This window comes from Podarcis gaigeae (genome assembly GCF_964106915.1).
Source record: "Podarcis gaigeae genome assembly, chromosome: 1".
Lineage (NCBI taxonomy): Eukaryota > Metazoa > Chordata > Lepidosauria > Squamata > Lacertidae > Podarcis > Podarcis gaigeae.
Window position 1 is genome coordinate 41,353,940 of NC_139678.1, and position 17,950 is coordinate 41,371,889.

Here is a 17,950-nt window from a genome sequence, read left to right on the forward strand (position 1 = left end):
ATTTTATAGTTCAAAACAGGAAAAATAAATACAGTAAATGGACCAAAGTACAAAGATTCACAAAATGTTTAGGGGGTATGAGTACCCCTGCTTACCCCCAGAAAAAGCACTGTATAGATGTATATATAAATATATAATACACACCCCCGCCACACACACACAATGTATGTATGTAACCCCTAACATATTAGATAGAACCTGGTTGCTAAGGGAGAGGGAGATGGTAACAGCCTCGGCGGAGCCTCAGATAAGAAAGCTTTGCCACAGAGAAGCCGTGAGGGGGGAGGGGAATCTACTTTAGCTCCGCCTCGGCCTCGTGTGTGTCTCTTTTTCCTTACCGATTCACAACCGGGAGGAGCGGAGGCAGGCGCGGCGGGCCCTTTGCCGCGAGCGTCCCGCCTGCCTCTTCCTCTCCCCCCGCCTCTCCCCCGGCTCCCGCCTCCTCGGCCGGGACTGGCCTCGTTGCTGCCGCTGCCTCCGGCGCCTTCCGCCGGCCTCTCGCGACCGCCCGGCCGCCGACGATGGGGTTGCCGGCCGCCGCCTCCCCGTTGGGGCCTGCCGCCGCCGCCGCCGCGTTCGGGCTGCTGCATGGCAGCTACTTCGGGTCCGGCCCGCTCCTCCTGGCAGCCGCCTTTCTCCAGGCCCGTCTCCCCGCCTCCTGCGGGAAGCTGGCTGCCTCCCTCGGGCGAGGAGGAACTGGGGGCCGCGCCAGGCTTGGGCCTAGCGATCCTGACTCCTCTCGGAAGTCCCGGCGAAGCCTCGCGAAGCGCGCCGCCCCGTCTGCAGTGAACGGGAAACGGTCGCAAACGTGGCGCGTTTGATGCAAGCGCAACAAAACCTCCGCTCTTTGCGGCCGCATCGTTTAGTTGCTGTGGTTTTTCTAGACTTCCAAGATTAATTATAAGATTTGTTTTTAACGGGGGGATATCACCAGCTCAGAGCTCCTCGATCCTAAAACTGCATACTTGGGAGTAAATCCCATTGGAATGTGATTTGGTAAATGCAATAGTAATATCCGGCTTGCAGCTCTTTCACAAATGAAAGTTCCCTGAAATAATCCCTAAAGAAATGCCTCACAAATCAGGTAACATAATCCACAATTGAACATAATTAAAGTAGCAATATATCCACATTAAGTTGTTGAGAAAACAACCATAAACAGCATCCTAAATAATCTGTCATGCGGATTCCAAAACGCTAGCCTCGGGAGCTGATTCATAACAATTTTGAGGTGCTTCGCCCGCCCCCCCCCCTCCAAAAAAAAATTGGCAGTAACTTTTGTGGTCACTACATATTTAAAGTTGCCATGGTGAATTATGCATGAGCATGCCACTGTGCGTGTTAATCAGTAGCTGTGACCATGGTGATGTGCTCAGACAGATCTGCCCAACATGCCACTAAAATCAAAGCAGAAATGCTTATTGCGTGCAGCTGCTCCAAATCTGTGTTGGGAGTGAGAACCCACTGGATGGTTTTAGGATTGATCACAAGAAAATTTGTTAATGCCTGTGCCTCCTTTTCTGCTTCTCTCCAAAGCGCATTGCAGTTACATGGGACTTAGGCACCTCAGAGAAGTTCTCCCCTGGGATGAAACAGCAGCCAGGCCCAACCTCATCAAAGTTCCTGAGCAAGCCTCACAGACTAACAAAAAAACTTGACCTGAGAAACTACCACCATCTTGGTTAAATCGTGTGCACATGCTCAGAAAGGCAATCAAGAGGAGCAATATTATGTGTGATATGACAGCAGCAGTTTTTGAACGAAGGAGGCAGCTGCTCACTACCTTGTCACATCCAGTTTTTGCAGCAGCCACCTACCTCACTGGCAGTCATTACTTGCCTGCCTAACTACTTGCCTGACAGCTCATTCCTAGTCCAATCCCCACTATAGGATGGCAGCAACAAAACAGCAAGGAGGATCAGAAACAATAGTCAATGGGAAAGGGGAATTCATGAGTACTCTGATGGCCACAAAACCCTGAAGCTAATGCTAATGGCTTGGTTCCAGAGCAAAGGAATGCAGTGCCCACTTGATCTCTGTATCTGATGGAGTAACCTCTTAATCTGACTGCGGTCCTATGCTCTGTGACGGAGTCAATGTGGTGCCTTCTAGATGCTATAGGCAGTGGTCTCAAATTTCAGGGGCAGCATTAAAATTCAGTGCCAACCCCACAACATCTAACCTTTCATTTTACAACATAGTTGTGGCGCCCCCTGCAGCACTCCCAAGGTAAAGGGACCCCTGACCGTCAGGTCCAGTCGTGACCGACTCTGAGGTTGCGGCGCTCATCTCGCTTTATTAGCTGAGGGAGCCGGCGTACAGCTTCTGGGTCATGTGGCCAGCATGACTAAGCCGCTTCTGGCGAACCAGAGCAGCGCACAGAAATGTTGTTTACCTTCCCGCTGGAGCGGTACCTATTTATCTACTTGCACTTTGACGTGCTTTCGAACTGCTAGGTTGATAGGAGCAAGGACCGAGCAACGAGAGCTCACCCCGTCGCGGGGATTCGAACCGCCGACCTTCTGATCAGCAAGTCCTAGGCTCTGTGGTTTAACCCACAGCGCCATCCGCATCCCTTAGCACTCCCAAGGCTCCACACCAAATGCACCCAAACCAGTTGCACTCCCCCCAAATCCACTTCTGCTATGTGCTACAATTTTATGGGATGAACTAGACATTTTTTCTAAGAACCATTTCACACACAGCTCTAAAAACTACATCCGAATCTCTTGCACACTATTTTTTTCATGTATAAAAGGTACTTTCATCTGCTTCAGAATTTGGAGAGGGAAGCCATCTTGGCCGTATGCATTATGGCCATGAAAGTGCATTAAGAACTAATTTAAGCACTATTTAGGCTTTACAATTGAAATAGTCCTAGAGCAATCCAAACATTGTACAGTATCCTCTGGGAAGCTGATCCAAAAGAAAGGAATTCACTGCTTCCTAGAATAGATAGGAATCTTACAGTAAATCCAATAGTACTGGTGCGATAACTGGCTATTTAGTCAAAAATACCCTGCTCAAATGAACATTAACCCAAATATAGTACAATCAATTGCAAACTACATGTAGTTATTACTCAGGCATTGCATGTACTTTTTCTTCTTCTTTGCATTGCACGTAACGTGGGAACCAAGTTGAAAAGCTTTAAAGCTATAGCGATGTCTAACATTTTGCTATGCCTCTTGGTTGTATTGGAAACAAACCAGAAAAAAGCAGAAATTACTTTTGTAAGGCAAAATAGTCTCAGAGAACTTGATCGTTTGGAATTGATGCAGATAGCTGACACTTTAAGATCTTAACAGCCAAATATGATTAATAGTCACTCCTCCATTACAGTGAGCTCATTGCTTTTCTTCCCCTGCAGTCCTTAGTCAGCTAGAACTTATTAGAAAATAAAGGGGTGATTTATTTATTTTTTAATTGTGGAAAATGACCTGAGTTGGCCTTTCCATTAAGAGTCTGTAGTCAATCACGCACGATAGCTTTGTTTAGGGAACCACTTTTGCTGTAGCTGAAATGAAGAAACTGCATTCTTGCATCAAGAAGGAACCTTACTGCATTTTTAAATATGAACTTCTGCAGCTCAGAACAATAAATAGCAACAATGGATGGCAAGATTTGTGCTTTAGAGAAGAGTTGTGAAAGTTACAAGCAAAGAATTATAGTTGCAATGAGCAGGAGAAGGTGAGGAGTCCAGTGGGCTACCAGTATTTAAGTATGAAAGACAGAAGACATAGAATAGGAAATACTGTGTATATTTTAGTCGCTAAAATCCCACAAGGAGTGGGATTTTTTGTTATTGTTTTTATTATGTATTTTGTGTTTTTATATTGCATTTTGTGTTGTGAACCACCATGAGATCTACAGATGTAGTGTGGTGTACAAATTAAATAAATAAATAGAATAAAAATATTTCTGCTACTGAACAGCACATACTCCACTTGTCTCTTTACCAGGACTTTAGTCTTCCATTGCCTTCTTAAAAAAATTCTGCATATTATGCCACTCTTCAAATTTTTCTTTCATTGCAGCAGGGGTGACAAACATGCGGCCTCCAGATGTTGTTAGACTGTATAATTAAAAACCACATCAAGACTTTATTTTAACAGCAAATGCAGGGAATTAATTTCTTCAGGACCCATATTGAATTGAAAGGAGATTGACCCCTGTGTCACAACTTTTGTGTGTGTGGACTTTTAAAATAGTGGTTCCTTTATGCGTTTACCTACCTGTGAAACACTGTCAATACAACTTGTTCCCTGAATGTATGGTACCATTAAACATCACATCTAGAGTCCATTGGTATCATAGGTTAAATGTGCCCTGCCTCACTGTTGTCCGACTGCAAATTGGGGGCCCTATGTCTAATACTAGTTGATTTTTTTTAACCACAGTAGATATTTAACTGTTCATATTAAATAGTTAAAGTAAGAATTCAACAATTAATATTGAATATTTCAGTTATGTCAGAAGCCTTTCCTAAATCTGGTGCCCTCCAGATATTTTTGGACTACAAGTCCCATAAATCCCAGGCAGTATGGCCAATGGTCAGGAATGATGGGAGTTGTATTCCAAAATATCTGGAGTGCACCAAGTTAGGGAAGGCTCTCCTATAGCAGCAAAGGTTGGCTAGGAAATATTACCAAGCCTATTTTGTGTCTCTAAACTTGAATACATAATATTTAAATATCCTTATTGCTCTTACAATTTGCTTGTGCTTAATAAATCTGGCAGGAGTCCATTATTCTTTTACGAGCTTTCTTTCTCTTTATTTGTCATTAAAAAGGTGTCTTCAAAGTACAGATGAAGAAGCAACTTAAAAGGGACTGATGTTAATACGCCAAGAAAAAGAATGGAAGAAAAATTGCACAGCAATTCAACCATTGTCAATGGTACAACCCCTAACCATAAGCATTTAGAAGGTCATAGCCTTTGGGAAGTAATTACCATTGCTACAGTGACGGCCATTTTAAGCTTAATAACTATAGTGGGGAATGTTCTTGTGATGATATCCTTCAAAGTCAACAGCCAGCTCAAGACGGTGAACAATTACTATTTACTCAGTCTTGCGTGTGCAGACCTTATCATTGGAATATTTTCTATGAATCTTTATACATCCTACATCTTAATAGGATACTGGTCTCTTGGAAGTCTAGCATGTGACTTGTGGCTAGCCCTGGATTATGTAGCTAGCAATGCCTCAGTAATGAATTTACTGGTTATCAGCTTCGACCGATATTTTTCTATTACACGGCCATTAACCTACAGGGCTAAACGCACACCGAAAAGGGCTGGCATCATGATTGGCCTAGCTTGGCTAATTTCATTTATCCTGTGGGCACCAGTAATCTTATGTTGGCAGTATTTTGTCGGGGAACGAACTGTCCCGCCTGGAGAATGCCAGATTCAATTTTTGTATGAACCCATCATCACCTTTGGTACTGCGATTGCTGCTTTCTATATCCCAGTTTCTGTGATGACTATTTTGTATTGCCGTATTTATAGAGAGACTGAGAAACGGACCAAGGACCTGGCCGAACTTCAAGGATCCAGTTCTGTGGCCGAGTTTGAAATGATAAAGCCTCAGAAAGCGCTGCTAAAGTCCTGCTTTAGCTGCAAGCAACAAAATTTAGCCAAAAGGGAGAGATGTCAGGCTTCATGGTCTTCATCCAGCCGAAGTACTTCGGCAACAGCAAAGGCATGTCAGATTCAAAATACTTGTCATGACTGGTCTAAGGTGGACCAGCTAACCACTTGCAGCAGCTATGCATCCTCAGAAGAGGAGGATAAGCGTGCCTCTGATCCCGTCTTTCAAGTAGCTTATAAGTCTCCAGTAAAAAGCAAGGATGATGAGCATAAAGAGGAGAAAAAGGAAGCCTTTATCAAAGACCATCCTGGGGAAAATGACTATGAGACCCCCAAATATTTTCTAACCCCAACCAAAGGCCACGTTAAAAAAAGTAGTAAATGTGTAGCTTATAAGTTCCGATTGGTCGTTAAAGCTGATGGTGCCAAAGAAACTAACAATGGCTGCCGAAAAGTAAAGATCACTCCTTGTTCTGCCACTTTATCTAAGGACACGACTTCCGTCAAAAACATGGATCCAAACATAAACAATCAAATTACTAAAAGGAAAAGAATGGTCCTTATAAAGGAGCGCAAAGCAGCCCAAACTTTAAGCGCCATTCTTCTAGCTTTCATAATCACTTGGACACCCTACAATATCATGGTTTTGGTCTCCACATTCTGCTCAGATTGTATTCCCCCAACGCTCTGGCACCTTGGCTATTGGCTGTGCTATGTGAATAGTACTGTTAACCCAATCTGCTATGCTCTCTGTAACAAAACTTTCAGAAAGACATTTAAGTTGTTGCTGTTCTGTCAGTGGAAGAAGAAGAAAATGGAAGAAAAATTATACTGGCAGGGTAATACTAAACTGCCTTAATTTAAAGTGTTTAGGGGGGGGAACAGACCTTGGCCAAGCACTGTAAATCAAATTGGCTGCAAGTCTTTCATTGTAAAGTTGTTGCTTTGCATGTCTGGAGACAAAAGAAGCACAATTTGTGTGGTGATAAAGATATGCCTATGGCCATGAAGAAAGCAGCCACAATGATGAACATTTCTATAATTGTCTGTGACTACTAAATAGAGCATTATTTATGTTGCTGTCATAGAAAGTTTCTTTCCACATGTTTGCCAAATAAAATGGCACACCAACAGACCTTAATGGCTGGGTATGGAATAGACCCTTCATTCATTAGGTCCACTCCCTGGAAAGTAACATTATGCTTTCCTGCACATTTTTTCTAAGGCTTCGTCCAGTTTAGTTATAGGTCTCCAATAGAATGACACTTGCATCAACTTCCCATACAGAATTGTTTCTAAACTGGATGGAAACAAAAGGAAGGCAAGTACCACTGGTCAACGATAAATGTCTGAGATTTTTTTCTCAATGGACAAGTTTGCTCTTGGAATTAGTTGTGAGGCCATGAACATTGTTTGAGTTTGTATTGTTCTTTTTCTATGGCTGAGAGATGGCTTATATGATGTAAACTGTATGGTTGGGTGTGTTTTTTTGCAATTTAAGAAGCCAATGAGGGTACCAAGTTTGTCAGAGATGTTTACATTGCCTACAAACAAGGGTACTAGTTAATTGTCTTTTTGCATTTTATTTGTTCATATTGAAGTTGCTCTTAAGGAGTTTTATTTTTAAAATCCTGTACAGTATATTGATGCAATCCAATGTACGGCTTCTAAGAAAAAGGTAAAACCTTTCTTTATTACCATTCTGGTAATTATTACCATTCTTTATTACCATTCTGAAGAACTATCTTAGCACCCAAATGTGCAAAAGATTCCTGCATTGCAGTGGGTTGGACTAGATGACCCTCTTGGTTCCTTCCAACTCTACAATTCTATGATTCTGTGTGGGTTGCATTTTATTTCCTGCACTGTGAATCAGCAATCCTACCTCACTTGCCTGGGAGTAAGCCCCATTGAATTCAATATGACTTACTTTGGAGTAGTCATGGTTAGGATTGCACTGTGAGTTGCTTTCCGTGTAGGTGTTTTGCAACACATTAAGCAACATCTTAATCCTTTTGATTTCGGTAGAACTTCCAAGTATAGGAGTTCAGGACTGCAATCTTAAGTTATGAGCTGAAACTTGCTTATGAATGAGGTTAAGTACTACACATTACCAGTGCTTTTTTTCCCTGGGGTTACGCAGGGGTACACATACCCTAAACATTTTGTGAATCTAAGTTTGGCCTCATTGAGGGGCAGTATTTCAATATGAGTAGGAAAATGAGAGTACCCCTAAACATTTTATTAGAAAGAAAAGCACTGCACTTACTTTTATTTAATTTATCCATAGGCTCCTCATTTTAGGTCTAAGATTTTACATCCTGATCTTGAAATGTATTTATTGGCAGTAAATCATTTTAAATCAATGAATTAGGTTGCCAGTATTAAAAAAAAGATATGGTACTGCTTCAAGATGCAACAGGTCCTGCTTCTGAAACATATATTTCAGCTAGCACTTAACACTACACAATTTACATCAATAACCTTACAAACATACACTCATTGAATAGTTTGAGTCACCTTTCTCTATGAATCACATAGCCCATACCAGTCAAAAGCAACAACAGCAATTTGAAAAAGAGAGAGGAGTAAAATCACCTACCTTTCTGTTTTTTGGGTGGCAATACTTGAATGCCTAGATCCCTAGCACAAAGTAGGTAACTCTATCAGGAGTTTGCTGAGGATATGTCTGGATAGAAATGTTGTATACATAATGGCTATTATAGTGCCTCTTTTTATACCGCAGACTACTTACGACAACACGAGCATTTCAGTAGAGATGATGATCTGACAAAATAAAGGCAGTATCTGGGATAATTACAGAGTAACTGGTCTGAGAACTGCAATTAAAATCAGCTATCAAAATAAACTGATGGGACAGAAAGAAAACAACGGCAATGGGAAGTCAGGATGCACAAACTATGGTGAAAATAACTTATATGGAAACAAACTGATATTTATATAAGAGTTTAGTAAGTTCATGATTTAAAATGTTAAAAGGCCTAGAAATTCTACCCCAGTACCCTGATTTACTGTATTGTCAAGTTTTGGAAATAAGATGTGCACCCAGAGCTCCCCACCAGCGTGGGCATATACATACTATATCTTTAAAGCACATTTGAAGCACATTAGCCCCTCACAGAGTTTCAATTCTCAGCAACCCTTATCAAACTACAGTGACCAGAATTCTTTGAGAGGGAAAATAAACGTGCTTTGTATGGAAATGTCCCCTCCGCTGAAGTGAAGAAGGAATGTGGTCCATATGGGGTGCATATGGGGCTCAGTTGGGAACTAATATTCAGGTGCAATGCAGCATTAAGATACATCCCAGCAAACACTGAACACCCAGGTTTGCATTATTGACTATAGACCTGTAAAGATGCAAAGCTTCATGGGACACATGGATTACTGTAGTTCAATAGCGCAGTGTTTCCCAACCTTGGGTCTCCAGCTGTTTTGGGACTACAATTCCCATTATTCCTGACAACTGGTCCTGCTAGCTAGGAATGATGGGAGTTGTAGTCCCAAAACAGCTGGACACCCAAGGTTGGGAAACACTGCAATAGTGGACAGTGCACTGACTCATGCACTCATGGTTTGCTGAACTGCAATTTAAAGATGGACTATAACAATGTCTATGTATGCATTTGATATATATATGTGTGTGTGTGTGTGTGTGTATATATATATATATATGCTTTCGTAGATTTTCACGGGTACAGGAATGCAGGTTTTGGTGTCCTCGGGTGTCTTCCCGTGTAAAAGTTGGGGTGTCTAGGCAAAGTCTTTGTGTCTTGACCTCTTGAACTTTGTGAAGAGTTTTCCTGAGAAGATGGCTGTATTGCACTTAGTTGTGCTTTGGCTTGGCTTCGTGTATAGGGGCGAGCTGTGGTTTTGTGGCTTGTGTCAGCCAGATCTGTGTAGGGATTGCAGGGGGGTGCAGCATCCGGAGGTGCCACCATGGATTGGCTACTGGATGGTGTCAGTAATTCATCTGTGGAGAGGGTCTGGGTTTGGGTCTGGTGTGGTTGATTGGTGTTGGCGTTCTGTGTGCCTCTGGATCTGGTGTCAGTTTTTGTGGAGAGGGCTAATTTCCAGATGTCTGGCAAGCGGGATGTGTCGTCACGCTTGTTCATGTTGTGAGGGTGTTTCTCTATCTCGATGGCTTCCATGATTATTCTCTTGTGGTGATGTTCCGTGTTAAAGAGCAATTTGGAATCTGCAAAATTAATTTCGTGTCCTGTTTCTTTCATGTGTTGGAAAAGAGAGGAAGTTTTTTCTTCTTTTTTGACGGCATTCTTGTGTTCTGCGATACGTGCATTTATTCGTCTGTTTGTTTGTCCAATGTACGTGGCTGGGCAGTCTTTGCAGGGTATTTCATAGATCCCTTGGTTTTCCAACTGGATTTTATCCTTGGGGTTTCTGAGGATATTGGCTATTACACCTTTGTAATTTGGCCACACGGGAAGGAAAAACTGGATAGCTTCCTCACACATCTCAACAACTTACACCCCAAAATACAATTCACTATGGAAATAGAAGCCAACAACCAACTTCCCTTCCTTGACGTCCTAATCTACAAAAAACCTGATGGCTCCCTAGGACACACTATCTACCAGAAAAAAACACACACCAACCGCTACTTACATGCACAATCACACCACCACCCTGCACAAATAAACTCCGTAGCCAAGACTCTCATCTCCAGAACCAAACGCCTGGCTGACAAAGACCACTTGACAACTGAGTTACAGAATCTCTCAAATGTGTTAATTGCCAATGGATACCAGCAAAACAGGATTACGAAGCTAATCCAAAAGGAAACACCCCCCAAAAACCAAGACACAGAAGAAAACAATGGCATGGCCCTCCTTCCTTATATCAAGGGCACTACAGATAAAATTAGCAAAATCCTCCATAAACACAATATCAAAACAGCCTTTTGCACCAACCAAAAAATAGCCAATATCCTCAGAAACCCCAAGGATAAAATCCAGTTGGAAAACCAAGGGATCTATGAAATACCCTGCAAAGACTGCCCAGCCACGTACATTGGACAAACAAACAGACGAATAAATGCACGTATCGCAGAACACAAGAATGCCGTCAAAAAAGAAGAAAAAACTTCCTCTCTTTTCCAACACATGAAAGAAACAGGACACGAAATTAATTTTGCAGATTCCAAATTGCTCTTTAACACGGAACATCACCACAAGAGAATAATCATGGAAGCCATCGAGATAGAGAAACACCCTCACAACATGAACAAGCGTGACGACACATCCCGCTTGCCAGACATCTGGAAATTAGCCCTCTCCACAAAAACTGACACCAGATCCAGAGGCACACAGAACGCCAACACCAATCAACCACACCAGACCCAAACCCAGACCCTCTCCACAGATGAATTACTGACACCATCCAGTAGCCAATCCATGGTGGCACCTCCGGATGCTGCACCCCCCTGCAATCCCTACACAGATCTGGCTGACACAAGCCACAAAACCACAGCTCGCCCCTATACACGAAGCCAAGCCAAAGCACAACTAAGTGCAATACAGCCATCTTCTCAGGAAAACTCTTCACAAAGTTCAAGAGGTCAAGACACAAAGACTTTAGCAACTAATCCACACCTAATGACCCACCTAAGTGGTACTCAGGATATCACTCAAGAAATCACTCAAGGTATCTCTCAAGTAATTAAGGAACAAAAGAAGAAAAGGCACACTAGCCTGGGAACTTCCTCTCTGCCCAGAACATTGGAGGCTAGACACCACACCCCCTCTACAGTATTTATAGGAACTCAAACATTGAGATCCCGCTCTGTTCCAGTAACAAGAAGCCGAAAGCACCAGCCTGAAGATGACGAGTGAGACCTCGTCGAAACGTCGCCTAGACACCCCAACTTTTACACGGGAAGACACCCGAGGACACCAAAACCTGCATTCCTGTACCCGTGAAAATCTACGAAAGCAAATATATATATATATATATATATTAGCCATCTAAAACAATACAGTCATGGGGTCTATGGAAAGCCATTCCCTAGGATGGGCAGCACAACAGAAAAGGCCCTCATCCTGATTATTGCTTCCCAGGGTCAATGGACCTGGACTAGGGCTTTGGATGATGATTCTGCTTTAGTCTTCAAGAATGTACGAGAGCACAGCTTGAGTGTTAGGCTGCATCTCTATCATATCATCCGCATTCATAGCTTAGTATGGTAATAATACAGTTGTAAAATATAGTGTTGCATAGTTCAGAGATAACACAGCACATTTCATGAGAGTTATTGTGTATTTGTCGTTGCTTCCACTGAAGTAAAAAAAACTAGAGAAGCAGGAAAGAAAGGGTTTCTCCACAGCTATAGAAATAATGTTGTGAATAACTTGACGGTTAAGTGAGTTGTTTGCAAAAGATTGAATTTTTTGCAGGGGTACTGGATATTATTTAAACTCACTGTATAATAATGTGAAAATGTGTATTCTGGAATCAATATGATTGATTTTAAGTATAATGTATTGTGCCAACTGTTTTTGGTGCTTTTGCATATAATTGTTAAAGGAAAATGCAAGTTACTATAGAGACCTCTGTTTCTTTTCTTCAGTCACCATCAAAGCATTTTCTGTGTATAGTGTATATTTTGAGTTATACTGGCTTCAAACAAACATACATATGCATATGATATGTGTGTTTGGTTCAAACGAACCTGCATTTCTATAATACAAGCTATGTAATAATGACTATATAAGACTGTAAAAGTTTTCTGCTAGCTGCAATGTTATTGCTAAAGAAAAGCTTTGCCTTCTATTATTGAAGTTAAATGGGAAGCTATTTTTGTCACAGTTTCTGTTGAACAGGAATGTTTTATAAATGTTTATGGTCCGTTTGTTGAGTAGATGTATAAGACTACACAGTGATGGATGCCAAAGTATCAGTTAAGTGTAACTGTTAAGTATGTGCTCAACCTATGCTGCTAAAAACTCAGACATGACACTGCCAAACTCTGGGATACGTTGTAAATATCTGGAACTGTATTAAAAATGGTGTGTGTTTATTGCTTTTTTAATACTGGAGTTTCATAACAAAAAAGGCAAGGGGGACAGTTGAGAGCCATCCAACAGCAATATAGAGGCACAACTTTTATTTTTTTATTTTTTAAAGAACAGGAAAAGTAGAAACAAAAACCATTCAAAATTATTTCTTAAAATGTATACATTTTAATTTTTTTTGCAGACACTTGTAAGTTATTGCTCTAGAACCTGTGACCCTCAAGATCATGTTGGGTTCCACTTCACATCTGCCTCAGCCTGCACGGCCAATGGACAGCGATGATGGGGGTTGTAGTTTGACAACTTCTGTAGGGCTGTAGGTTCCCCATCCTCTAAAATCAGGATTCTTAAAGACTCCATTTATATGTTTAGTAACATAGAGTTGCATGGGAACTATTATGGGGTAACTGTATTCCAGACCACTATGGTCATGTTTATAGGAAAAAGCTAACTGTGGTGATTAAACAGTGTGGTTATTTCCCACCGGAGTCCCATTCTTCTCTGAAACAAAGGTCAAAAGACTCCGACTGGGAGGTTATGCTAAGGGCACTGCTGACTTGTGAAACTAAAGATGGGCAGCAAAAGCAGGCAAGCTCTTCTAGGGCAGAGAAACAAAAGGGAGCTGTTGCATAGCGCTGTTTGATGACACTTCTACATTGTTTCCAAAATGGGAGAGGAGGAGGACAATCTGCCTTGTATTTGCAAATATGTCTGCTGTGTCCATAGAGGACCTAGAACCGAGCTCAAGAAGAGCTGTCCTGAAAGTAGCTAGACTAGGAGCAGATGCATGGACGTTATTGAATCAAAATCTTACTGACAATAACTGAGGGTTCAGCTACTCAAATTAGATCCCCCTTCCTGGTGTATTGGCACATCCAGTTGGGGCACATTAGGTTCCTTAATTCTGCTGGTTTCCTGAATATGGGGTATTGTCCTAGGGTATGGTCTTAGGGGTTGCCTCCAAGGTTCCCTTGTCTTCTGGTTCATGCTTGGGGCTGAAATCTCGTCTGATTCCATGTCTGGGAGCTATACTGACAAGTACTAACATCTTGAGGGCGGCATGAAAGTGCTGAGTGAAGGCTGGAGATAGTAATCTATCAGCTTTATGCACAAGCAGAAATGAGGCCACATGCTTCTTCCAAAGCCATTATAACAAGTAGGTTAAGTCCAAGGGGCAGAGAACAGAAGAATGAAGTGAAAAATGGTGGGTCAAAAGACTGCCAAGGCAGCTACAGCATCAGGTTCCAGTAAGAACAGATTCTACCTTCAGCACAAATAACACTGGTCAACAACAAATTTGTTGTCTGCATTTTTTCAGTTGATTTAGGACGAATCTGATGCGCTGAATCCCAAAATCACATTGGTTTTGCTCAGTCAGGTCAAGTTTTTAAGCTATGGCCACATGTCATTTTTTTACATTTTTGTTCACATGTACGCTTGTGTGGATCATTTTAGAAGAAGTTGGTGGAGGTAAAATGCCATGTCGAATAATTGTTTTGATTGGAAATGATTATTTTAATGACAAGAAGTATTCAGGTCCGATAGTTCTGGGTGATTATGTCGAAAAGGGATCAGTTTGAAGTCATAAAACCTCGAAATCTTCCATAAATTGGTGCGGCAAAGCATAAAGTTGGGGGATCAAAACTAAGTTAATTCTGATCTTCAATCAGCATGTCGTCCTGTAGCTCATTGTGATGAAATTCCAGTGCCTATCTTCGGAGAACTTCCTGACATTAGTGACAAAGATGCCTCCAGTGTTGAAGGACATGAAGAAGTGGTTCTTGAAGATGATGCTCTACATCCATTTTCCCAAAAGGAGTTGAATGATCTAGTTCACGACCTCAGCTTGTCAAAGGACTCTGCCAAACTGTTGGCATCCAGATTGAAGGGAAAAAGCCTCCTCTCTGACAGTGCTCGCATCAGCTTCTTCCGCAACAGGCATCAAGAGTACCTCCGTTTTTTCTCAGAAGAGAAGCACTTGGTGTACTGTGCAGATATTGCGCTGCTTCTGCTCAAGTTTGGAGTGCCACAGTACGAACCCAAAGATTGGAGACTGTTCATTGACAGCAGCAAGCGATCACTGAAATGTGTTCTGCTACACAACGGCAACCAGTTGCCTCTATACCCCTGGCTCACTCGATTACACTGAAGGAGAACTATGAAGCGGTGAAGTATGTGCTGGAGAAAATTGGTTATGATCAGCATAAGTGGTTTATTTGTGTTGACCTGAAGATGGTGAACTTTTTGTTGAGGCAACAGTCTGGCTTCACCAAGTACCCATGTTTTCTGTGCATGTGGGATAGTAGGGACCGTTCTCAGCATTACACGAAGGAGGACTGGCCTGTGCAGGAGGAATTGGTGCCTTGCAAAGAAAGGAACGTCATCAATGACCCTCTGGTGGACAGAGACAGAATACTCTTCCCACCGCTGCACATCAAGCTCGGCTTAATCAAGCAGTTCACCAAGGCTCCGGACAAGGATGGTGACTGCTTCACTTACTTGTGCCAGGTTTTCCAGGATTGACCATGGAGAAGTTGAAAGCTGGCATCTTTGACGGTCCTCAGATCCGTCAGCTCATCAGAGATCCAGAGTTCGGAAACTCAATGAACGAAGTGGAACTGGAAGCGTGGAAGGCATTTGTTCTGGTAGTGAAGAACTTTCTTGGCAACAATAAGGCCAGAAACTACGCAGAACTTGTCAACAACATGCTGACTGCTTTCAGAAACCTGGGCTGCAACATGAGCGTCAAGATGCACTACCTATTTTCACATCTGGACCGGTTTCCTGAGAACCTGGGTTCAATGAGTGACGAGCAGGGGGAGAGATTCCATCAGGACATGAAAGAGATGGAGACCAGGTATCAGGGTCGCAGGGACGCAGTCATGATGGCTGACTACTCTTGGACTCTGAAGAGAGACCTCCCTGCCGCTGAGCATTCCAGGAGTTCCAAGAAACGGAAGTTCAAGCCCTCCTGAAGTTTGAAAAATGGTGAAGCAACATGCAATTTACGTGTACTTACCTTGATCAATGCCCACCATTCAGTTTACAGTAAACCTGACCTGATGGAGAGTAACGGATGCCATTTCCTTATTCATCAGTGCAAAAATACCCTAAATCAGTTGTAGAAATCTAGACAACATTCAAAAAGTAAAAAATTGTTGCCCAGTGTAATTTTTCAGTTGCAATGTGTCCCTCTACTAATCTGAGCCTTGGTCAAACTGGTGTTCTAGTGTTTCACAGATGGATTGTGCTGGTCCCGGGGGGAAGGTACCGGTACCGTAGTCCGAGTTCACAAGATGAGAGGCGAGGTCCGAAACAGGGAGCCGGGCGGGGAACAGGAACGCTGGAAGGTCAGGAGCAGGAGGCCGGGCAGGGAACAGGAACACTGGAAGGTCTGAAGCCAACAACGACGTTGCTCCCGCAACCTGGGACCGGGCTGACTGACCTTTATCTTCTTCTAAGGCCAGGGGCGGTCCCGGCCCCCAGGAGCCCCGCCTCCCCTGGCCTTAAGGCGAGCACTCCTCCTGGGAGCAACCAGTTCCCTTCGCCTCTCTGCCCTAAGCCTCTGCAGTTCAGGAGAGGTCGAAGGGTTACTGGGCCCTGGAGGAGGCTCACCTGTAGACACTGAGTCCTCAAGCACCTCTGGGGCCAGAATGGTTTCACCTGGTGCCTGCTCCTGAGGATCTGACACAGGTGCAGGCTCCTCAGAATCTAGGCCTTGCCCCAGTTCAGCCGGCCTCTGAATCGGAATCCCAGGCCATCACATGGATAATATAAGAGCCTTCAGCAGCAGACCCCTTAAAGAACATTCTCCTTCCATCTGAGACTGCCCATTCATTCAGATCATCAAGAGAGGTCCTGGTTTGTCTCCCAGGTACAGTTGGTGAGAACAAGAGAAATACCTCTTTCTGTTATAGCACCCAGACTTCGGAGCTCTTTGTCCTGGGAGATTTGTCTGCACCCGATAGCAGAGTTCAAATATAGAGTTTAAGGATTGTCTGTTCCAGCAGGCCTTTGACCCAACTGGCTTCTCCTTATGGATTTTTCAAGTTGTTGTTGTTTTTTTTTAAAAAAAAAAACTTACTGCATCATCACCTGTGTTTTGCTGCTTTAATATTATATGATTGTATTAAACTTACATGATGTTAGTATCCTTGGGTAACAGAAGTGAGAGGAAAAAGTGGGATATATATATTTGGATATGTCTAAACAGATTATATTTAAAGTTTCAGAAGCACTTTCCTGAGCCAGAGCTCCAGGAGAGCCACTTCTTACAGTACAGTGATAACATTTACTGGAGGAGAAATCTGTGGGGTATAAGTAGGGTCTTGGGCAGAACAGAAGAACAGCAGCTAATCCCATTCCACTATAGCTGGAATAGTAAAGGTAAAGGTACCCCTGCCCGTACGGGCCAGTCTTGACAGACTCTGGGGTTGTGCGCCCATCTCACTTAAGAGGCCGGGGGCCAGCGCTGTCCGGAGACACTTCCGGGTCACGTGGCCAGCGTGACATCGCTGCTCTGGTGAGCAGCGCAGAACACGGAACGCCGTTTACCTTCCCGCTGGTAAGCGGTCCCTATTTATTGACTTGCACCCGGGGGTGCTTTCGAACTGCTAGGTTGGCAGGCGCTGGGACCGAGCAACAGGAGCGCACCCCGCCGCGGGGATTCGAACCGCCGACCTTTCGATCGGCAAGCCCTAGGTGCTGAGGCTTTTACCCACAGCGCCACCCGCGTCCCATAGCTGGAATACTGCAGTGTAAATAAACTCTTTCCAGCTCTCCATACATACTGTCAAGCCCTGAGGCAGCCCCCCATACTGATGGCTAAATCTTGCCAAGGTGGTCTAGGAAAACACCTCTGGCCTCACCCTCTCATGTTACAGATCCCACTCCACTCCTTTGTGGAGTGATCCATGATGCCTGATCCATGACTAGGACCAATCCATATTTTTAGAAAAAGTACGTGGTAGGGCCATCCTAGAAGAATACCCTTTCAGAATGCAGGAAGGGTAGAACAATGCAAAAACTCCTAACAAGCCACTCGTATCCATGGAAATCTAGTATGTCAGGAAGAAAGGTTAATCCTTGCTGTAATGTGCTTACTATGTGTGTTAATTTTTTACATGGAGGTGCATTCAGACACATGCCTTTCTTGCCTGTGTTCTGAAAGGGTATGGTCCTCAGACACCTGAACCATATACTTTTTTTAACCGTTTAGACTAGTAGTCTTCAAACTTTCCAGATCTTTAACCCAAACATGGATTTGGAAGACTCATTTTTTTCATTCTCAATTTGCCTAGTGGTAC

At 43.2% G+C, this 17,950-nt stretch overlaps 2 protein-coding genes and 1 long non-coding RNA gene across 5 annotated transcripts in view; 1 reads left to right on the forward strand and 2 right to left on the reverse strand.

Moving 5' to 3' along the window:
• The window catches only part of AVEN (apoptosis and caspase activation inhibitor), a 104,459-nt gene extending 103,722 nt beyond the window's left edge, over nt 1–737 (reverse strand). Inside the window, exon 1 of the mRNA XM_083745228.1 lies at nt 339–737. Within this exon, the coding sequence (XP_083601354.1) occupies nt 339–590 (252 nt within the window). The 5' untranslated portion in view covers nt 591–737. The remainder of the gene's footprint in view (nt 1–338) is intronic.
• Nucleotides 1–6,451, forward strand: part of CHRM5 (cholinergic receptor muscarinic 5) — a gene marked incomplete at its 3' end in the record, with an annotated part of 56,743 nt that extends 50,292 nt beyond the window's left edge. For 2 of the 3 annotated variants that reach the window (XM_083744747.1, XM_083744746.1), the window contains one exon: nt 4,793–6,451. In XM_083744747.1, the coding sequence (XP_083600873.1) occupies nt 4,859–6,451 (1,593 nt within the window). In that variant the 5' untranslated portion in view covers nt 4,793–4,858. Of the gene's footprint in view, nt 1–893; nt 1,085–4,792 lie in introns of those variants that run through there. The other variant, XM_083744748.1, reaches the window with a different exon arrangement.
• Nucleotides 6,452–7,183: 732 nt separating this feature from the next.
• On the reverse strand, nt 7,184–9,242 carry LOC310847765. Its single transcript, XR_014566005.1, has 3 exons — nt 9,175–9,242; nt 7,309–9,030; nt 7,184–7,277 (listed from the first exon to the last, which is right to left on the reverse strand). It is a non-coding gene; the product is annotated as an uncharacterized lncRNA (long non-coding RNA).
• Between the last annotated feature and the right edge of the window lie 8,708 nt (nt 9,243–17,950).